Consider the following 24,038-nt stretch of genomic DNA (forward strand, 5'->3'; position numbering starts at 1 on the left):
TCTATTCATTAGGGAAATGGGGTAAGCTATAAAAAAAGTGTAACAGAATCAACAGTATTTCATGAAGAAAAAATATGAACTTATTTTGAACATGTATTTGTAAATATGGTAAATACTTATAGCATGCACATTTATTAGCCTACATATTTTTAGGTAAATCTTATGGTATCTTTAGTAGTGAAGGAATTCAAGTTACAATGACCTACTTTTTAAAGTAGTGTGCCACAGAGTTTGGTCTTGTATGTGCACCCTTAAAAACCTGAGTACTTGCTTTGTGCCAGGTACCATGGTAAGTACTTGCCATTCATTATCTCATTTAATCCTCACATACTGCAGTTACTCTCTTTTACAACAGAGGAAATAGAGTCTCAGAGGTTAAGTCATTCACCTAAGATCACAAAATTATCAAGTGGCAGAGTTCATAATTAACAGCAGGTTGCCTGGCTACAAACTCTAAATTCTGAATCCCACCTCTATATCAATTTCCTCTAGTCCTACTGCTTCTGTCAATAATGGAAAGAACCTTAGAGATAATCCCATCAAATATTGTAGATATAAGATTGAACTCTGGATGTGTTAAAATAATTATTTTCTTCATTTTTTTTTTTTGTAATGCTATGTTTAAGTAATTCTGAAAGCATTCGGAAGCAATGAGGGTAAACCTTATTCTAAACAACTTGAATTTAACTTTTTATTAATATTTTACATGTTTTAGATCAGCAAAATTTTATTAAATGTAAACATGTATGCAATATCTTTTATTTACTGAAACATTCAAAAGTTTGAAAGATGTTAAAAATGTGAACTTGTACTCAAAATTTACTGATACATTAAAGGTACTTATACATATTTACTGTCTAGTAATTATTTCTTAAAAAACTCGGAAGCAGAAGACTTGATTAAAAAATGAGGTGAAGTTTTAACTGATGGAAAATGACAATTTTCTAAATAAGACACATAACATTAATGTGAAATATATTTAAGACATCAAAATGAAAATAATGTACATATACACATACACAAACAGATTCCCCAAATAAGGCCCATGTTTTAAAAATTAGTTCTAATGCATAAACATACCTGTTGTTTCATAATCTTTATCTGTTCTTTTTGCTTTCGCTTCTCCTCAGCAGCCATTATTGCTATGAGGAAAAACCAAAGCACAGATATCATCAGAAAAGGACTGAAAGAAGAAGCCTTTAAGAATTCCCCAATACTCTCTGTCCAAGTTTATGTAATCTTTTCAATCACCCACCTTGCTGTTTTTTAGCTTCTTTGGCAACCCGAGCCTGTTCTTGTTTTTGCAATTTTCTCAAAAGCTTTATTTGTGCTGCTTGCCTGGCTATTTCTGAAAAATACAACATTTCAAAGAATTTTACTAACATCTTCATATAATTGCTAAAAACATTAACTGTGTGAATTATGTTCACAAAGAATATTTGAGAAACTTGCCTAAGGTTAGCAGACACCAAGTAGGAAAGTGGTATGGCAGAAAATACCATGTTCATTTCCTCTAGAAATTGCCAAACTATTTCATCAAGTATTATCCCATATATAGAACTACATAAAAATGATGCTTCTTTTAATCCGTATCACAGAAGCTCATTTTAGTACATTATCTTTCCATGTTTCAAATAATCTCCATTTACGATGAATAAAGCCACACATGTAAGAATAACAATTTACCTGCAATCTTAAAAATAACAAAATACATAAAAAAGAGACTGTAATACAAAATTTAACAAATATGAAGCTCCCCTAAACTCTGTATTTTAATCACTCAGATACACAAATGGTCAAGTTCCTGAATCTACTGACAGTTTCATTTACAAAGGAGAGGGATTAAATCTCCTAATTAAAAAGAATACATAATAAATGTCAAATGGGTTTTAATGACAACCTAATTTTCCTCATTTTCAAGGACAGATGTATGAGACAGGGATAGATTGATATAATAAATGCCCCAATTCTTCATTCCTCCCCATATCATTTGTAACGAGATTCTGCAGCTCCTCTTATAAGAGGTGGAATATATTTCTCTGTCCTATGAGTCCGAGTTCAGCCATGTGATCTTATTTGGCCAATAGGCCAAATCAATTGTGATATAAGTAGAAGCTTGAAAAAGTGTTTGTACTCTTTCTACTTTTGCTCTTATGCCTTGCTAATATGGGCTAGACTGCCGAACACTGAGACACATGAAGTCAATCAACCTCACACATGTTCAGCAAACCCAGCCATGGTCAGCAGAGCTGCCTACTCTACCCACAGTTGATTGCATCTGCACAAGCGATTAACAATTAGTATTGTATGCCACTGAGGTTTTGTGGTTGTTTGTTACCCAGCATTATTCCAACAACAGATTATTGATATAGAAACTATGTAATGTCATTATTTTCTTCTGCTGGCAAACTTGGTCAGAGTACTTCTATGTACAAAGGTGGAGCATCACAATAACACTCATAAGATCATTTTAGAAAAATCACTTTTCAGTAGACACTATGTTAAAGTTTCTAGTAGATGAAGAGTTTTCAGGAACCTGCACATTATATTCATCAATAACAAATATGATAATACCTGAATCACTTGAGCTACTAACAATTTCTACAGTTTACTGAATGCAGGTACTATTGTGTAAATTCACATGATTTTGTTTAATCCTCACAATAACCTTATGATAGGCAATATTATGCCCAGCTTACAAATGAAATAACTGAGACTTGAATTAAGGATGGGTTTCAAGGCCAACATACAAATCCAGGTCTTTCTGACTTCATAGTCTACATGCTACTATCTCTAAAAACCTTCAAGAAAAATTTGAATACCTTGAGATTTTAGTTAAGGACTTAATGTTACGTATAACAGCTTAGGTGGTACTGATTACTATAGCTGGTTTTCTAACATGAAGACTTAAAAAAGGGAAGGAGAGGATATGTAAAAGGGTCTAATTTTATCTAGCAAACTTGAAATATTAATGAAAGATGAAATGAATGCTGATGCTAAAATAGATCTTCAATCTTACAATAATCTTCAAATCAGGAGGTTATAGGCCTTAACAAAAATTTCTGAGCCACATAAAAAGGATCTGCTCTTCACTAACTACTCTGGGAAATAAAAACCTATCAACTACTCGGCAGAGTCAGCAACCTTTGAAAATAGTAAGAATGCCATACTTATATTCGTTACTACCAGATAAATATACTTTTTCTTTAACAGTTAGGAATTGAAAGTTTTCACTGAACCTTGCTATAAAAGCCAGACTCTGCCTTAACATGTAAAGATGTGCTAATTAATAAAAAATAAAAATTGATGGTTCCCAGAAAATGTTACATAACTATGATCTTTTGCTCCAAACTAAACTGATGCTCTCTAATTTAAGTTTGGCTTTTTATAAGAAACTTCCAGAATATGGAATATGTAATGTCATTATTTTTTTCTGCTGGCAAACTAGGTCAGAGTATTTCTATGTACAAAGATGAACTATTGATGAATACAATGTGCAGGTTCCTGAAAACTCTTCATCTCCTAGAAACTTTAACATAGTATCTACTGAAAAGTGATGTATTCTAAAATGATTTTATGAGCGATATTGTGATGCTCCACCTTTGTACATAGAAGTACTCTGACCAAGTTTGCCAGCAGAAGAAAATAATGACATTACGTATTCTATATGTATAATATATATACAGGTGTTCATATAGGTATGTGTTTATCGGTCCTTTTCAAGTCCCAGACAAGTACAAAGTAATTTTAATTTTTAAACCTTATAGTTCAACTCATATCTTTTTCCTTTAGCAAGAAATGTATAATTTTGATTAATCACTATAATTTATATAATTTAAATTTTATATTATAAATAGTTAGAGAAGAGGATGTGAAAATAAAGAAAAAAATTTAGAGACAGTATAGAGAAAGAAGAATGAGAGCTCTAGGAAAATAGATTCAGGCTCTAAGGAGCAAACTGTTCTCAATATAATCTCAGTTATTTGCTTTATGGTCACTGAATAACGTTATCTGGTATAATTAACTTTGTTTTTTTAAATTGTGAAATATAACATATACACAAAAGAGCAATACATTTCTGAGTATTTTTTTTTTTTTTAACATGGGCAGGCACCGGGAATCGAACCCGGGTCCTCTGGCATGGCAGGCAAGTGTCCTTACCTGCTGAGCCACCGTGGCCTGCCCCATTTCTGACTATATTTTAACAAGTCAGTAAAAGTTCGGTATGGGTTACAGTTCCACGGTTTTCTTTTTTTTTCTAGTTGCTCCAAAACACTGGAGACCAAAAGAAATATCAATATAATGATTCAGCAGTCATACTCATTTGTTAAATTCTTTCTTCTCTATTATACTCGTCCTTTTTTTGTGTGTGTGAAAAATAGCATACATGTTATAATTAACTTTTGAAAGATTAATTTGCAAATTATCATTTATGGTTTAAGAAATTCCTTATCTGTTTTCACTGTCAAAAAATAAAGTTTATCTTTAAAAGTAAATTTATTTTCACATAGAATTATGGATATTTTAGACAGACTGTATTTCTTCAATTCTAAGATGCATTTTAAAAAACATTTTAACTTTTTTTTTTTTTATACATGGGCAGGCACCAGGAAATGAGCCCGGGTCTCCAACACACACAGCAGGCAAGAACTCTGCCACTGCGCCACCATTGCCGGTCCCATTTTAAGATTTTACCATCTCTAAAATCAGATTGCGCCTGACAACTGGCAGCATTTTTTTTTCTCAGTGGTATATCCTAAAATAATGGTGCATTGTACAAGCTATGCCATCAAGATTTTATGATGTATGAAGTAGGTGCTACTTGATATTTTAGAAAATTTGAGATATTAATGATGTTGGTCAATTAAAAAGCAGGTTTATAAAACTTTGTCAGATTCTTATCTGCATTGTCTGAGAAATTAGAATGCTTTCATTTCACAATGCTTGGATATACAATCAAAGCTCCTTTTAACCGTACTCTTCTGAATCTTTCTTCAAATTAAGTCCAGTCTTTCAGTCTAGTTAAGTCCTAGTAGTATATGATTATATATAATAGAAATTTCTAGAATCCCCTTAGATAACCCACTAAATTGTGCATATAGAAATAGAAGTCTTTTAAGAAAAAAAAAGGGTGTTAAATTGAAGCATTCTCACTTTCTTTTCTTGCCTAGAAAAACATGCATATTACACCCCATAAACTTGTAAATAATGATTATTTACTATAAAATGTTTAATATTTAGAAATATGTTGAGAAAGATCATATGAACACAATAATGTCAAAGATAAAATTTGCAAATTGTGAAACATTACAATAGAGAACTATGTAAAGGACTACAAATGATCTGAAATTTAGAGGAAAAATAAAAAATTTGGTAAAAGTTGCATAATTCTATTTTGTTAGAATAAAATATAATTAATTTTACAAATATAAAGTTGTTATTTTGCATACCAAATATTAATTATAATTGTATTAGACCTGCAAAATATGCACAAAGAGCTCATGTTTTAAGTGTCAGTTAATATAAAGCTCCCTTTTTTTCACTTTAAAATGATTTAATTTTATATTATGTGAATATCAACTTCATAAAAAATAAATACATCACAAGAAAAAAGAAGGAAAAACATATCAACCCCCCCAAGATGAAAGAAAAATGACATTTAAAAATTCAAGAAAGAAGGGCAGGGGGAGCTCACTGATCTTAAGCCACATCCTTTACTCTACAGTCCTTCCTGCTGACTGGAAAGATCTACAATGCTGGATTCAAAACATCTAGCACAAAAAACAAAACTCACTGGCATTTCCCCTTCTCTGGGACTCTCATTATAAATTACTCTGTTAAGTACAAGTTGTATTGACAGGGACAATGAACCGTGCAAAAAAATTTTGGACATTTGGAATGACTAATATTCAAGGGATTAAAAAATTCAGCCCCAAAATGTTACATGTAGAAGAAATACTAAAAGGATGACAAAATTTGACTGCATTTAAAGCTGTGGTTTATCTCCAATCTACTGAGCAGCTGAGCAGGTGGCAGCCTCAGTAATGCCTTCGGTCACTAAGATTAGAGAGCTCCTGGTCCCTTGAGTGCCTGGCCCTTTTATACCTATGGGATTTCTCTCGACTCCTACTTCTACTTCTATGACTGCGCCTTCCTGAACGACCACTGTGCTAACTAGAATGTGGGTCTGAGCTTCGATCTCTTTCCCTATCCCTGTACTTTTCCTCTCTTTCCTCCCTTCTGCTTGAGGTCTTGTATTCATGCCTGGGTTTCTCCTTCTTCGGCTCCCTCTTTAGGTCCTCTGCTCTATCATGGGAAATAATCCTGACCCTGGAGGATGTGGAGCAGTGCTTCCGCCCCTCTATGGACTCTGACTTCTGACTCTTCTCTGAGTTCTTGCTGCTGTGCTTTTTAGAGCAAGGGTCATCCTTCTCCTTTAACATCTTGCTTCTGGGTAGTAAGGAGGAGGACGGCTGTTCTGCCTGTGCCTCCCTGTCAGACTTCTCTTTGTCTTTCTTTTTTTTCTTCCTTTTTATATTTTTTGTGCTTTTTCGTGGGTTTCTCATCTTCAGAGCCCTCAGATGAGCATGGTGAGGGGGTATGAACCCCACAGCCCTTGTTCTGGAGCTCTCTGGTCACATTATCCACATCTTCTGAGTCCTTAGGAGCCCAATAGTTATACACATGATCTACTCGGATAGTTCTTCCTTTGATCTTGATCCCATTAAAATTGTCAACGACCAGAATCATGCTCCTCTGATCTTCATAGCAGAGAAAACAGAATCCTTTGGATTTCCCAGTCTTCTTGACTCACACAAGATTAATGTTAACAATCTCCCCATATTGTGAGAACACACAGATGATGTTCCCTTCAGTCAGTTCATAAGGAAGGCCTCCTAGGAAGATCCAGGTGCTGTCCTTGTACTCAGAGTGCCAGGACATGTTATCCCCCAACCCAAGTGGGACCTCCTGCTCATTCAGTTCTCTGATTAACTTCACCTTGGTTAAGGGGTTCATCTCTGTGGCTCAGAGCTTAAAGCCTGAGCATTAGCATCCGGGTGAGGCTGTGGGCTCCCTAACTTTTTTTAAAATTTTTTTTTATTAATTAAAAAAATTAACTAACACAACATTTAGAAATCATTCCATTCTACATATGCAATCAGTAATTCTTAATATCATCACATAGATGTATGGTCATCATTTCTTAGTACATTTGCATCGATTTAGAAAAAGAAATAGCAAGACAACAGAAAAAGAAATAAAATGATAATATAGAGAAAAAATAAAAAAACAAAATACAAAAAATATACATAAAAAACCAAAAAAAACTATATCTCAGATGCAGCTTCATTCAGTGTTTTAACATAATTACATTACAATTAGGTAGTATTGTGCTGTCCATTTCTGAGTTTTTGTATCCAGTCCTGTTGCACAGTCTGTATCCCTTCAGCTCCAATTACCCATTATCTTACCCTATTTCTAACTCCTGATGGTCTCTGTTACCAATGACATATTCCAAGTTTATTCTCTAATGTCAGTTCACATCAGTGGGACCATACAGTATTTCTCCTTTAGTTTTTGGCTAGTCTCACTCAGCATAATGTTCTCTAGGTCCATTCATGTTATGACATGCTTTATAAGTTTACTCTGTCTTAAAGCTGCATAATATTCCATCGTATGTATATACCACAGTTTGTTTAGCCACTCGTCTGTTGATGGACATTTTGGCTGTTTCCATCTCTTTGCAATTGTAAATAATGCTGCTATAAACATTGGTGTGCAAATGTCCGTTTGTGTCTTTGCCCTTAAGTCCTTTGAGTAGATACCTAGCAATGGTATTGCTGGGTCGTATGGCAATTCTATATTCAGTTTTTTAAGGAACCGCCAAACTGCCTTCCACAGTGGTTGCACCATGTGACATTCCCACCAACAGTGGATAAGTATGCTTCTTTCTCCGCATCCTGTCCATCACTTGTCATTTTCTGTTTTGTTGATAATGGCCATTCTGGTGGGGGTGAGCTGATATCTCATTGTGGTTTTGATTTGCATTTCTCTAATGGCCAGGGACATTGAGCATCTCTTCATGTGCCTTTTGGCCATTTGTATTTCCTCTTCTGGTAGGTGTCTGTTCAAGTCTTTTTCCCATTTTGTAATTGGGTTGGCTGTCTTTTTGTTGTTGAGTTGAACAATCTCTTTATAAATTCTGGATACTAGACCTTTATCTGATATGTCATTTCCAAATATTGTCTCCCATTGTGTAGGCTGTCTTTCTACTTTCTTGATGAAGTTCTTTGATGCACAAAAGTGTTTAATTTTGAGGAGCTCCTGTTTATTTCTTTCTTTCTTCAGTGCTCTTGCTTTAGGTTTAAGGTCCATAAAACCGCCTCCAATTGGAAGTTTCATAAGATATCTCCCTATATTTTCCTCTAACTGTTTTATGGTCTTAGACCTAATGCTTAGATCTTTGATCCATTTTGAGTTAACTTTTGTATAGGGTGTGAGATACGGGTCCTCTTTCATTCTTTTGCATATGGATATCCAGTTCTCTAGGCACAACTTATTGAAGAGACTGTTCTGTCCCAGGTGAATTGGCTTGACTGCCTTATCAAAGATCAAATGTCCGTAGATAAGAGGGTCTATATCTGAGCACTCTATTCGATTCCATTGGTCGATACATCTATCTTTTTTTTTTTATTAATTAACGGAAAAAAAGAAATTAACCCAACATTTAGAAATCATACCATTCTACATATGCAATCACTAATTCTTAACATCATCACATAGATGCATGATCATCATTTCTTAGTATATTTGCATTGGTTTAGAAGAACTAGCAACACAACAGAAAAAGATATAGAATGTTAATATAGAGAAAAGAAATAAAAGTAATAATAATAGTAAAAAACAAAACAAAACAACAAAAATACCCTATAGCTCAGATGCAGCTTCATTCAGTGTTTTAACATGATTACTTTACAATTAGGTATTATTGTGCTGTCCATTTTTGAGTTTTTTTATCTAGTCCTGTTGCAAGTCTGTATCCCTTCAGCTGCAATTACCCATTATCTTACCCTCGATATATCTATCTTTATGCCAGTACCATGCTGTTTTGACCACAGTGGCTTCATAATATGCCTTAAAGTCCGGCAGCGTGAGACCTGCAGCTTCGTTTTTTTTCCTCAAGATACTTTTAGCAATTCGGGGCACCCTGCCCTTCCAGATAAATTTGCTTACTGGTTTTTCTATTTCTGAAAAATAAGTTGTTGGGATTTTGATTGGTATTGCGTTGAATCTGTAAATCAATTTAGGTAGGATTGACATCTTAACTATATTTAGTCTTCCAATCCATGAACACGGTATGCCCTTCCATCTATTTAGGTCTTCTGTGATTTCTTTTAACAGTTTTTTGTTGTTTTCTTTGTATAGGTCTTTTGTCTCTTTAGTTAAATTTATTCCTAAGTATTTTATTCTTTCAGTTGCAATCGTAAATGGGATTCGTTTCTTGATTTCCCCCTCTGCTTGTTCATTGCTAGTGTATAGAAACACTACAGATTTTTGAATGTTGATATTGTAACCTGCTACTTTGCTGTACTCGTTTATTAGCTCTAATAGTTTTGCTGTGGATTTTTCTGGGTTTTTGACGTATAGTATCATATCATCTGTAAACAATGCGAGTTTTACTTCTTTCTCTCCAATTTTGATGCCTTGTATTTCTTTTTCTTGTCTAATTGCTCTGGCTAGAACCTCCAACACGATGTTGAATAACAGTGGTGATAATGGACATCCTTGTCTTGTTCCTGATCTTAGGGGGAACGTTTACAATTTTTCCCCATTGAGGATGATATTAGCTGTGGGTTTTTCATATATTCCCTCTATCATTTTAAGGAAGTTCCCTTGTATTCCTATCTTTTGAAGTGTTTTCAACAGGAAAGGATATTGAATCTTGTCAAATGCCTTCTCTGCATCAATTGAAATGATCATGTGATTTTTCTGCTTTGATTTGTTGATATGGTGTATGGCATTAATTGATTTTCTTATGTTGATCTATCCTTGCATACCTGGGATAAATCCTACTTGATCATGGTGTATAATTCTTTTAATGTGTTGCTGGATTTGATTTGCTAGAATTTTGTTGAGGATTTTTGCATCTATATTCATTAGAGAGATTGGTTTGTAGTTTTCTTTTTTTTGTAATATCTTTGCCTTGTTTTGGTATGAGGGTGATGTTGGCTTCATAGAATGAATTAGGTAGCTTTCCCTCCACTTCGATTTTTTTTGAAGAGTTTGAGCAGGGTTGGTACTAATTTTTTCTGAAATGTTTGGTAGAATTCACATGAGAAGCCGTCTGGTCCTCGACTTTTCTTTTTGGGAAGCTTTTGAATGACTGATTCAATTTCTTTACTTGTGATTAGTTTGTTGAGGTCATCTATTTCTTCTTGAGTCAAAGTTGGTTGTTCATGCCTTTCTAGGAACTTGTCCATTTCATCTAAATTGTTGTATTTATTAGCATAAGGTGTTTATAGTATCCTGTTATTACTCCTTTATTTCTGTGAGGTCAGTGGTTTGTCTCCTCTTTCATTTCTGATCCTATTTATTTGCATCCTATCTCTTCTTCTTTTTGTCAGTCTTGCTAATGGCCCATCAATCTTGTTGATTTTCTCATAGAACCAACTTCTGGTCTTACTGATTTTCTCTATTGTTTTCATGTTCTCAATTTCATTTATTTCTGCTCTAATCTTTGTTACTTCTTTTTCTTTTGCTTGCTTTGGGGTTAGTTTTCTATTCTTTCTCCAGTTCTTCCAAGTGGACAGTTAATTCCTAAATTTTTGCCCTTTCTTCTTTTTTGATATAGGCATTTAGGGCAATAAATTTCCCTATTAGCACTGCCTTTGCTGCGTCCCATAGGTTTTGATATGTTGTGTTTTCATTTTCATTCGCCTCGAGATATATACTAATTTCTCTTGTAATTCCTTCCTTGACCCACTGGTTGTTTAAGAGAGTGCTGTTGAGCCTCCACGTGTTTGTGAATTTTCTGGCACACTGCCTATTATTGATTTCCAACTTCATTCCTTTATGATCTGAGAAAGTGTTGTGTATGATTTCAATCTTTTTAAATTTGTTGAGACTTACTTTGTGACCCAGCATATGGTCTATCTTTGAGAATGATCCATGAGCACTTGAGAAAAAGGTGTATCCTGCTGTTGTGGGGTTTAATGTCCTATAAATGTCTGTTAAGTCTAGCTCATTTATTGTAATATTCAAATTCTCTGTTTCTTTATTGATCCTCTGTCTAGATGTTCTGTCCATTGATGAGAGTGGGGAATTGAAGTCTCCAACTATTATGGTAGATGTGTCTATTTCCCTTTTCAGTATTTGTAGTGTATTCCTCACGTATCTTGGGGCATTCTGATTTGGTGCATAAATATTTATGATTGTTATGTTTTCTTGTTTAATTGTTCCTTTTATTAGTAGATAGTATCCTTCTTTGTCTCTTTTAACTGTTTTACATTTGAAGTCTAATTTGTTGGATATTAGTATAGCTACTCCTGCTCTTTTCTGGTTGTTATTTGCATGAAATATCTTTTCCCAACCTTTCACTTTCAACCTATGTTTATCTTTGGGTCTAAGATGTGTTTCCTGTAGACAGCATATAGAAGGATCCTGTTTTTTAATCCATTCTGCCAGTCTATGTCTTTTGATTGGGGAATTCAGTCTATTAACATTTAGTGTTATTACTGTTTGGGTAATACTTTCCTCTACCATTCTGCCTTTTGTATTATATATATCATATCTAATTTTCCTTCTTTCTACACTCTTCTCCACACCTCTCTCTTCTGTCTTTTCATATCTGTCTCTAGTGCTCCCTTTAGTATTTCTTGCAGAGCTGGTCTCTTGGTCACAAATTCTCTCCGTGACTTTTTGTCTGAAAATGTTTTAATTTCTCCCTCATTTTTGAAAGACAATTTTGCTGGATATAGAATTCTTGGTTGGCAGTTTTTCTCTTTTAGTAATTTAAATATATCATCCCACTGTCTTCTTGCCTCCATGGTTTCTGCTGAGAAATCTACACATAGTCTTATTGGGTTTCCCTTGTATGTGATGGATTGTTTTTCTCTTGCTGCTTTCAAGATCCTCTCTTTCTCTTTGACCTCTGACATTCTGAGTAGTTAATGTCTTGGAGAACGCCTATTTGGATCTATTCTCTTTGGGGTGCGCTGTACTTCTTGGATCTGTAATTTTAGGTCTTTCATAAGAGTTGGGAAATTTTCAGTGATAATTTCTTCCATTAGTTTTTCTCCTCCTTTTCCCCTCTCTTCTCCTTCTGGGACACTCACAACATGTATATTTGTGCGCTTCGTGTTATCATTCAATTCCCTGAGCCCCTGCTCAAATTTTTCCATTCTTTTCCCTATAGTTTCTTTTTCTTTTTGGAATTTAGATGTTCCATCCTCCAGTTCACTAATTCTAAGCTCTGTCTCTTGAAATCTACCATTGTAGGTTTCCATTGTTTTTTTCATCTCTTCTACTGTATCTTTCATTCCCATAAGTTCTGTGATTTGTTTTTTCAGACTTTCCATTTCTTCTTTTTGTTCATCCCTTGCCTTCTTCATGTCCTCCCTCAATTTATTGATTTGGTTTTTGAAGAGGTTTTCCATTTCTCTTCGTATATTCAGCATTAGTTGTCTCAGCTCCTGTATCTCATTTGAACTATTGGTTTGTTCCCTTGACTGGGCCATATCTTCAATTTTCCTGGTGTGATTTGTTATTTTTGCTGGAGTCTGGACATTTAATCAGATTTCCCTGAGTGTGAGACCCAGCAGGTTGAAAGATTTTCCTGTGAAATCTCTGGGCTCTGCTGTTTTTATCCTGCCCAGTAGGTGGCGCTTGTCTATCTTCGGGTCCCACCAGCAAAAGATGTTGTGGCTCCTTTATTAATGCCACTATTGGTGTTTGGTTGGACCCAGTCCCTGCTATGGTCGGAAACTCCCTCCTCTCCCTCCCGGCAGCCGCCTGTGGGGGAGGGGCGCTGGTCGCCGGCCGCTGCCGCCCGGGGAACTCGCCGATCCGAGACTCGCCGCCGGACCGGGAAGCCTCCTGTTGGGGAGCGGCACTGGTCGCCAGCCGCCGTGGCCTGGCGAACTCGCCAATCCGAGACCCGCCGCTGGTCCGGGAAGCCGCCCGTGAAAGAGGGGCGCCAGCCGCCGCGGCTTGGGAAACTTGCCTCCGAGACTCTTAGCCGGTCCGGGAAGGAGGGAGCGAGAGGCGCCGGTCGCCAACCGCCACGGCCCGGGGAAGTGCGCGCCGCTTGGGGAGCTCACCGCAGCAGAGTCTCGCAGACAGTCCAGCCAGTCCAGAGTGGGGTACGCTGTGTGTCTGGTCCCTGCAGTGGCCCCGGGAGCTGTTCTGTACTGTTTCTGGTCACCTAGTATTTGCTCTGGAGGAGGAACCTAGGGGTTGGCACGATGGCGGCAGCAGCGGCGGCGGCAACCCAGCGCAGTCTGAGACCAACTGTCCCTTCCCCCTTGCCTTCCCTTGCCCGCCCCCTCCCTTACTTTTTGAAAAGAATGCTGACCTTCTCCACTATCATACACTCTTCAATGGTACTGTTTTATTGATAATACAAACTTTAATAATCCATCATTCATTTTTCTGTTTAAGCTCTATTAGTAACCATTCAGGGAAGAGGAAAGTCTTAAAAGAACCCAAATATAATAATATAAAAAATATCTAATATACTAAGACAGAGAAAAACTAAGCATATGTTATTGATGGAAGCATGAATTGTTGCAACCTTTCTGGAGACAAAATTTGTCTGATATCTATCAAAAATGAAAATACACATAGCCTTTTATTCAGAGATTCAACTTTTAGGATTTTTTACTATAGGCAGCAATATCTTTAGAAGGATGTGAAGATATGTGTAATATTTATTTATTGCAGCATTGTTTGTGATAGCAAAGATCAGGAAATAGCTTAAACAATCATCAAAAGATCAATTCAATGTATGGCATATATAGCATCACTTACTATACAGCCATTATACAGAATAAGGTCGATTTATAAGTGCTAATACAGAAAGATGTTCAAGATCAATTAAGTGTAAAAAAAAAGGAAGCTGAAGAGTATGTAAATATGGCCATTTATTTTAGAAATCAAAAGATACATGCGTGTATATGTGTGACTGTGTAAGTGTTAAATTTTCTGGGAAGATTAACAAAAAATTGTTATTAATAATTATGCCGGTGAGTGTCCTTTAACGTATTCTGTTCTATGATTTTACCATGGATATTTGTTTTGTAATAGAAACAAGTTAAAAACAAATTAATCAATATCATGACAGTGTTTACAGTAAATAGAAATAAGTCTTTTAGGCATTTCCTCCAGATTTGGGGCTTTATTTATAGGAATAGTAAAAGCCCATGAAAAGAAATAAAATCCTGGTAATCTTTTAAAATAATTTTTGATATATATTAAACCTTTATTTTACATTTTACAAATATGTTTACATATATGATTGCAAATATGACACCTATAGATATTTGATATATATTTAAAGAACCTTAAGAGGTTTACATTTGTAACTAGTAACTCAGATTACATGGCAGAACTATTTTATTATAGGCAGCTTTCTGTGTCAGCACAGCATGTGAACTTTTATCTTTATAATTTTGAATCATAGATACACTTGAGGTTATAAGCATTTTGAGCTTGATAAGTTATACTTTCTGGTGATATTAAAATACTTTTTAATTTAAATTTATTAGTTGGGCGTTTTGAAAATATACATAAGATACCCACACTACAGAAGAACCCAAACTAAAAGACTGGGGTTACTTACCAGTAATTGGAGTTCTCTGACTGAAAATTTACTCCATAGATCCACATATTTTGGAGTTATTCCCATGTCCCATCTCAAGGAATCGGGAGCTGTTAAAATGAGAATTTCCAGAAAGTTGGCACAACCTTAAGGCATGTGCCAAGTGCTGGTTGATTCCCTCTCTGTGCAAGCTTTAAAAGCTTAACACTCACTTTTGTAATTCTAAACATACAGGGCAGGATGTGTTTATGAGCATGGCTCTTGAAAGGAGAGTACCTAATCAAAGAACTCCAGTTACCAGTGAGACTCCTTATTTTCTCATTTTTATCCTAACACAAATATCTACTTAGAAATTGAAAGCAGTCAAAAGTGTAAGAAATACTTGCCTTAAAAAGTATGATTATTGTAATGTCAGATATATATCATTCCTTACCTTGAGCTTGCAGTTTCCTTAGCAATTTGGCATCTGTGTTATCTAGGAATTCAGCATTGCCAACATTTGGAGGTCGACCCTTCCGACGTCTCATCCTGGATTCCTCTCTTGCTCGCTGTCTATCTGGATTTGGTGGTCTTCCTCTACGACCTTCCATTGCCCTGATACGGGGAATGACATCCTCTTCTTTCAAAAGACACCACTGCATTCCCTTTTAATTAACATTTTATAGAAATAATATATTAAAAATAAAAGAAACACAAGAGATCAATATGCCATAAAATAACAAGTAAATTCACAGATATTTTGAAATTTATAAAGCAGTTATAAACTTTAGGAATTTTATTTTTAAAATTAAATTTAGATTTATGATTATTCATAGCCTTTAGCATATGTTTGGTGTTCTTATTTTAATGATTTCAAATTTAACCAAACTATATATATTTTTGTTTACATTGATCTATATTGAAAAATAAACACACAAATGAAATGAAAATGAACAATGACAGAATTTGATGATATTAAGGAATGTTTTAAAAGTGTGATAAGGATATTCTGGAAAATAAGAGTGCTCATCTTTCAGAGATATAAATTGAAACATTTACAGATAAAATGATAAGATGTATAAGATTTACTTCAAAAAATTATGGAAGGGGAAAAAGTATATGTAAAACAATATTGGCCATAATGATAATTACCAAAGCTGGTGATGGGCATATTATTGTGTACTTCTGTATATATCTGAGATTTCCTATCATTAACTTCCTAATGGAGGCACACACACAAACACAATGCTAGGATATAATAGGAATAATCCTGTTCAGTGGATAGATAAACTCTTAATCTGGTTTTCATCTATCCTATATGTGTCAATTAAAACAAGTATATTGTTACATTACCTTATTTTTAGTCCTAAGTAATATGTTCAGATACAGGAGAGGCCTCATTCTAAAATAATTGTTTTATAATTTCTAACTTTTTATTTTTTTTACATGGGGAGGCACCGGGAATTGACCTGCGTCTCGAGCATGGCAGGAAAAAACTCTGTCTGCTGAGCAACCGTGGTCTGCCCTCTAACATTTTTTTAAAGAGTTAAGTTCTTTAGTAAAGTTAAAGAATTTCTTTTTTTTTTGCATGGGCAGGCTCCGGGAATTAAACCCGGGTCTTTGGCATGGCAGGTGAGAACTCTTCCTGATGAGCCACCATGGCCCGCCCAAATAAATTTTTTTAAAACATGCTAAGATTTGAGTTAGAACTACTGGGTGCAATTTTGCAACTACTAACAAGCAAAACCTCTTGAGTTATGCCATATTCCTAATTTTGGACAAAGAGACTGAATATCTCAGTCAATGAATGGGTCATAAAAATACAAACACAACTCCTGCTCAACTAATGTATAATAGCTACATTGCCATGTTCCAAGCACTTTGTACTTTTTTCAGGCACTGTGAATAGTTTCTATACTTCAATCTTCACAATAGCTCTATCTCATCCAATGAGTTTCCTACATCACAATTGAAGGAGTTTAGGCTCAGTGAAGTCAAATAATTTGTCTGAGGTACAGAGACAGGAAGGAACACAGCTGTAATTCAAACCCAGGACTGTCTCCTTCTCAAACCTGTGCTCTTAATCACTACATGTACTTAATTGATGTTACAAAGATATCCTGATACTTGATAAATGACTGATCACAATATTCAGCCATGAGAGTACAACCAACTTTATGTCAAGGAAGGATTCAATCACTAAAAATCTAGTACACAATTACATATCTATAGGTTAACAATAGCTATATTAATATATTTTAGTAATTCTCATGATAAAATAATTTAAAAATTAATTCTGAGAAAAATGAGAATCTTTTGCCTACTGAAATTTCAAATGAAGTCAACAGGAGCAATAGTTGTAGCAAATGCATTTTTAGGCCATAAACTATTAAAAAGAAAGTTATCAAAACAATTTTATGTTTACAGCTTGGGAAGCTTTTGTTTAGTTTAGGTTTTCATTTTTCTATTATGCTCTTACACATCAAGGCAGCGTGCATTATTTAAATTGAAAAATATAAAAGTGACATTTGTAACACTTGGAGAAGACAGAGACTAATAAAAGAGTCTATAAATGAATTTGTATTCAGTTTTTAAAGTATCTTATTACTAATAACATCAATTTTTTATCAAGATTTAAAGGGTTTTATAAACATATCATCTTTTATGCAAATAAAATTTTTACAGAGTTATGTTATTGCTCTGCTAGTAAAATACACCTGTATCAAAAACGAATACAAGTGCTTGCTTCGGCGGCACATATACTAAAATTGGAACGATACAGAGAAGATTAGCATGGCCCCTGCGCAAGGATGACACGCAAATTCATGAAGCGTTCCATATTTAAAAAAAAACAAAAAAACAAAAACAAATACAATATGTTGGTGCCCAAAACTTATAGGCAGATAGTGATATTATCATTTAAATTTTTGGCCTTGGCATTTAGAAAGTAAATACTTTCTAAGGGAATTGTTTAACTGGGATTACATATAACATCTTCTGGCTCCTGGATTTTAGAAAATGAGATAGGGATATTTTAGGAAATCTGAGACTTAAAAGTTAGCTTCAATCCAATTCAGTGAGTAGCCAAAACAATTGTGGCTTTGAGAGAACTATGGGAAATAAAGTAAATGAGATTAGTAAAATTATACTGTGCAACTATAATATATTATAAAAGTAAAGTTTCTATTACTTAAATATTGTTGAGGCACCTATTCTGAGCAAGGTACACTAGAGTACCAACATTTTTAACAAGACCTCTAACTCAGGCTATTCCAAAGGACGTGATTCAAGGGCCAAAGTCTTGAGTAGTAATGATTTTGAAAAAAGAGTTTTGAGGATGGGCCAGGAAATTATTTCAATTGTCCACGTAAAAAATAAAGAGGGTCTAGATTAGAGTATAGGAAGTGAGCTTGAAAGGAAGATGAATGCATTGGCCTTTTGGAGATAGAAATGACTGGATGTGAAGACCACTCGAATGTGAAGGAGAGAAGCCTAAATGGAGACAAGAAAGGTGCATAAGGTATGGAGTAATCTCTAAGCAATATGGAAAAGGGAAACGGTAGCGAGGCTTTTTTCCTGAACAGATCAAAGCTGAGATACCAGATGGAGAAATACTTGAGAACTTTGGCAAATAAATGTATGGATCAGTGAACTGGCTTTTGGTAGACTGGTTTACCTCATTTATTTATACACTGTTTTCCACTCCAAAATAAATCACTTAGAAGCATATAAAATCAAATAAAATGGGAGCAACAAAAGAAAAAGAAATACAAACTAGAAGTAAAATGGAAGCAGGAATGAGGCATTAAGACCAAAACATGTTGCCGGTGAACCACAAATTGACTCTCGCTTTTACTGAGAGGTGGGAAACCCAATTAATTAGACAATTTAATGTCCACAGATAAGATGAAAGCAGAACAACTGTTGATAAGATGTCCAACTATACTTTGGGTGCTATTTATTAATAATAATAGAAATGTTGAAATAGGAATGTCATTAAAATTAAATTGCATAATAAATTAAATTGCATAAAATCTCATTTCTTTTTTAAATTTCTAAGTAAAGAAAATACAACTTAAAATTCATTTAAAATAGATTTTTCTTTAAAAGTCTTAACTCAGTGAATTGATCATTGATCCAAGTGATTTTTAGCTATATAAATTTCGGAAATTTAACCACAGCTTAAGTAATCAAAGTTGATTTTATACTACTTTTCTTGTTGAAATGTGCTTTAAAAATCCTTTACTTCCTAATAGATTACATAAAACTTTTAGAATCAATATCTAAAAGGGAAGAGATCCTAGAAACTCCTAATGGATATATTTCATATTAAAGATGAAAGAATTAAGGCATAGATAAGTAGGCCTCAGTTTTTCAAAGTAAGATGCTGACTTACCCTGACAGGAAACTAAGAAATAGAGCATTAGCAAAGCAAGGACATCAAATATTTTTCAAAGTACTCGATATTTTATATTTAAAGGAAAGTATAAAAGTCAGTATCATGAGAAAAATGAGAATTTTGTTTACTTCCTTATACCTATTTCACAGTTTAGTATTATGCCTGCTTTTAGTTACTGTATGGCACCAGAAGCAGTTAGGTAGAGGCTGATATACCATAAACTTTTCAGAATTGAGGATTCTTGTGGTCATGTTGCTTATTAATATTATATACTGGAGAGCACTTTAAAGATGTCAAAAGCAAAATCAGCTATCTTTCTAAGGGGACGGGGAGAAGAGGTGTCATCTATTGAAGACAGTTGAAAAAGATGTGATTTGGTACAACTGTTTCTACAATGCTGGCTATGCTTTCCTGTTATGTACAGTAGGCCACCCTCTTAAGAACTATGGCTTTCAATACCTCCTTAGCTCCGTACATGGATTTATACAGTTGACTTCCTTGTATAAGTTTTGCCTAACCAACAAAAATCCTACCTGGTAGATTAGTGACATAAATTTCCAGACTTCTATATTTCTGAAATTGATTCTCAAGTTCTCAGTGTCCATATGTGCTCACAGCTATGTTGCATTAGGTGTGACAGTTAACGGCAGAGTTGAATTAGAACCCTGGTTGTTGACTACCAATCTTTTCTTCACTTATTTGAGATAAAATTGTGTCATAGACTGACTGTTGCCTGCCTTATTGCCATGTCTCTTCCCCTACTCCTTATTAATAAAACCCTGACTTTAGCTAGGCAGCACTATGCCTAGTTTTTATTTTCTCCAGATAATAACCTTCTTTAAGCCAGTTAAAATAACTTCTGTTTTTTGTATTTTTCATTTTCTTTACTAACACTATTTTTTCCTCAAAGTCAAGACTTCATCTTCATTTCTGTAGTGAAATGTTTCATAATTATGGAAAATGCCTTTAGGGAGAATATATTTGGAAAAAAATGTCTGGTACATTAAGCATTTGCCACAAATAGCTATTGGATTAAAAGTGAGTAAGAAAAAACGCTCTTCCCAATAGATACTGTACACATTTTACTTTTCTCATGGCCTTTAAAAGATACAAAATTTCAAACAGAGAAAAGCAACATTTTTGAAGTCACTTTTTTTTTCAGAGTCACTTTTAACTTGTTCCTTCTTTGCATCTCTCCTTCTGCACATCTTTGCTTTTGTAGCCTAAATACAGCAGACATTCAATACTGTAAATATGTGGACCTCCTGGTTAAAAATAAGCTTAATTGTAATATTTATGCTTAAGTTTTCTGTTCTCTACAGTTAACAAAAAAAAAAAAAGTTTTCAAAGTAGATTATTAAATATTTCAAAATAATCTTTGTCATTCATTAATGATTTGTTTTGAAGCCTTCACATATTCCTAAGAAAAATGTGAATACTTTTTAGCTAAATGTCATATTTAGATAAACAGAAACAACGCTATTTGATATTTACCAAAATCTATCTAGCTCAACCTTATTTCCTATTATTCTGACAATAAAAAATGAAACAAGATGAAAATAATGATAAACATTAAGTCCTTTATAATGTGATGGAGCAGATGTCTGTAAGAAATCCATTTACCTTACACTGTTTTTTTTCAAGTGGTTTCACTGGCTAAAATAGCTAACAGAAATGCATTAGAAGGCAGCCAGACAGTACAACATGGCCCTATAAAGAGCATTACAGTTGGTTTTGTTCCATGCATTCTATCACTCCTAGAATCATGGTCTTTAAAGAAGCTGGTAAGAAGTGTTTGATATCTAATACCACTTGATGCTGAAAAGCAGCTGATACTACAAATGATCTCTTACAACGTTATGAACTGAAATCAAGTATGAATAAAAAGATAATTAAGGGCATTTTGGCATTTCTTTTGTCAACCCCATCTATTTACCCCAAGTAAGGGCTTTTCTTTTTTCTTTTTCTAAAGGTAATCACTAGATTGTTGTTTTTCTGTTAATGACTAATTACTTAAATTTCTATAAATATGAGCTCTCACACTTCTCAACTAATTGTACTATGAAAATTTGGTCAATATTTTCAATAATGTTTCCTATTATAAATAAAGGTATAATCACTATCTAATACTCAGAAATATCTTGGGTCAAGAAAGGATTAACCTTATAACACATAACCATGGTTCTCCACTGGTTTATCTTCTAGCAGAAATTATCTCCTTAATTTATTCTATAAAACATATAGCTTTGGGGGCAGGCAGTGGAAGCTCAGTGGCAGAGTTCTCACTTGCCATGCTAGAGACCCAGGTTCAATACCTGGTGCCTGCCCATGTTAAAAAAACAAAACAAAAAGAAAACCATATAGCTTTTGAATAGCACTATTGCAATTTTTGAAATTCTTTAAGTAAAATGAGAACTGATAGAATATTGGTTATTATTTGATGAGTTTTAAGAGAAAAAAGAAATATGATGGAGAAAATGTATTTTCTAGGACAAATGATTTATTAGGAGAGAGAATAAGAATATTAATGAATCGCAAATAAATATTATTTCATTTGCTATCAAACACCAAAAATAGGCATATTTAGCTTGGAAAAATGTAGATGTAACATTTAAAATCTTTATATATAATCCCCATGCGTTTGGAAAACTGAATATTTAGCTTTATTGGGTTATATAGGGTAGAAGCACTTATTTTTAAAGCATAGGAAATTGTTTTTCACATTAGGTTAAATAATATAAGCACATTTTAGAAAATTTGAAAAATGCAATAGGAAGTGGAAAGAAAAAAGATCCATTGTACCGCCGACAACATTAATTATTAAAATGTTGACATGTTTCCATCCAGTCTTTAAATATGCATAATTTTGTTTTATAATATATATAATCCATAATATCATTTATACAATTGGTATAAAAGCAGACATATTGTAAACACACAGAGCACCACTGAATGGTAACAGTATATTTTACATCTTTTTTAAAATCTAGACCAAATACAATTACAATCATAGATAATCTAACAAAAACACATCTTTGTTCATTTTCATAGAAAATATATAATAATAAACATTTCTAATTTAACTAACTTTCTACTTATTAATCATACAATATAGAGAAATGTATATGGCTATACAACTATATGCATTTCTAATTAATTAACTAAAACACTTTCTTGGATTACTTACCTTTAACTGTTGTTTACTAAAAGTATTCTGTAATGAATGCAGCGTACTAATTTTTTTAAACTGAGAAAAGTGCTCTCAAAATTGCTATTATTTCTTCCCTACCATTCTGCTGAAATATTGGCAGCTTAACATATTCTGGATTTAATACTTTGTCATATTTTCTTGATATGCATTTGGAAAAAATTGATTATGTTTAAAAAAAAGTGAATGGATGTCAAAGAATATTCTGCTCTGCCTAATGAGGCATTAAAGATTAAGTCTAATTATTACTGATACAAAACTACAAATCCTTTATATATTGAACAGCAATTAGCTTTCTTCTCAAGAGGAAAATTTACTGGACCTACAAAAATAAAGATACCTTTGGCATAAATAAGAGAAGTAAGAATCTCATAACATGAACCATCGCCTTCTAATGATCATAAGTTGTGTAACTAAAACTGATCCAGCATATGAGGAATGTGTAAAATAACACGGCAGTTCACTAAAATTCTGAGAATCTGCTCGGGGACCACTGCTGTCTGAGTAAGAAAATGTTTAAGTTTAAAACATAAAAATAAAAATCCTAGGATATATTTTCATAAAGAACTTAAACTTTAGATAAACACATTTTGGCAAAAAAACTAGCAATAAAAAGACAAGTAGATCAGAACATAACTTATTCCTTAAAAAGTTATGGACAATAATGGAAAAGAAGATCTTTGACGTATATGAATATTGTCAAGAAGCCTAAGGTTCTAGTTATGTGTCTGCCTTGCTGAAACTGTGTGACCTTGGGAAATTCTCTTAATTTTCTTAGCTCTCAGAATAAAATTCTTGCACAATGGGAAAACCTTTTCAATTTTTTTAACTATGAATTTAGAGGGTGTGATAGGATAGAAAAGCTGCCTATTCAGAAAATAAAATGTTAAGTACCAGGAAAAATTTCTTTCTGTGCATTATAACAAGCCACGGGGGAGACAAGTTCAATCAAGGAAAAAAAATCAACTTGAGTTGGCTGAGGTTTTAACATTTTTGAAACATTTTCATGTATACCATCTCATTTTAAATTTACCATAATCCTATGAGATGAAAAGTGCAATTACTATTGCTTATTTTTGGCAGGTAAAAAAAATTGAGGGAAAAAGGGCATTATTTTGTTGTTATTCAGAATCACGAAATTATTTTATGGATTGACAAGAATCGAGGTCTCCTCCTTTCTTAACTAGGACCCCTTTCGATGGAGCTGATAAAGTCAAAGGGAAAAATTAAGCTCATACAGCTGAATACAAAGTAAGAAACAAAGGGAAAACATTAAAGGAAACATAGGAAATGAGATCTCACTGGTTGGTTCTTTGTGTTAACTGGTGAGATTTTGTACTTAAGCTGCAAAGTTGAGTCCAAGGGGATCTGTAGTGGTATGTTCAGAAATGTGTATAATTATAGTGAAAAACTCAAATTTCTGCAAAAAGTGGAAATTTCACTTACCCAATTTTAAGAAATCCCCCCAAAGATTACCAAACTTGTGAAAATGCATTATGTAGCATGGCATAATCAAATGACCAAGATCCTTCCAACAATCTAAGGCAGATTTATAGTCTTTTGAACTGATTTATCATAACATGGCCTTCCTACTCATTTAAAAATTTTAAAATTTTCACTTTTCAGGGAACTAA

The 24,038-nt window shown here is 33.9% G+C and overlaps 1 protein-coding gene, 1 non-coding gene and 1 pseudogene across 25 annotated transcripts in view; 1 reads left to right on the forward strand and 2 right to left on the reverse strand.

Annotated features, from left to right (window-relative positions):
• The window catches only part of BAZ2B (bromodomain adjacent to zinc finger domain 2B), a 496,810-nt gene that overhangs the window by 80,060 nt on the left and 392,712 nt on the right, over positions 1-24,038 (reverse strand). For all 24 annotated transcript variants that reach the window (XM_077153953.1, XM_077153960.1, XM_077153959.1 and 21 more), the window contains 3 exons: positions 15,252-15,462; positions 1,256-1,348; positions 1,081-1,142 (listed from right to left, as the gene is read on the reverse strand). In XM_077153953.1, coding sequence (XP_077010068.1) covers positions 1,081-1,142; positions 1,256-1,348; positions 15,252-15,462 — 366 coding nt within the window. The remainder of the gene's footprint in view (positions 1-1,080; positions 1,143-1,255; positions 1,349-15,251; positions 15,463-24,038) is intronic.
• Positions 5,484-13,006, reverse strand: LOC143677661 (RNA-binding motif protein, X-linked 2 pseudogene; annotated as a pseudogene).
• LOC143678370 (U6 spliceosomal RNA) lies at positions 17,536-17,642 on the forward strand. Its single transcript, XR_013173183.1, has one exon. It is a non-coding gene; the product is annotated as a U6 spliceosomal RNA (small nuclear RNA).

Source organism: Tamandua tetradactyla, chromosome 3 (assembly GCF_023851605.1).
Source record: "Tamandua tetradactyla isolate mTamTet1 chromosome 3, mTamTet1.pri, whole genome shotgun sequence".
NCBI classification, from domain to species: domain Eukaryota; kingdom Metazoa; phylum Chordata; class Mammalia; order Pilosa; family Myrmecophagidae; genus Tamandua; species Tamandua tetradactyla.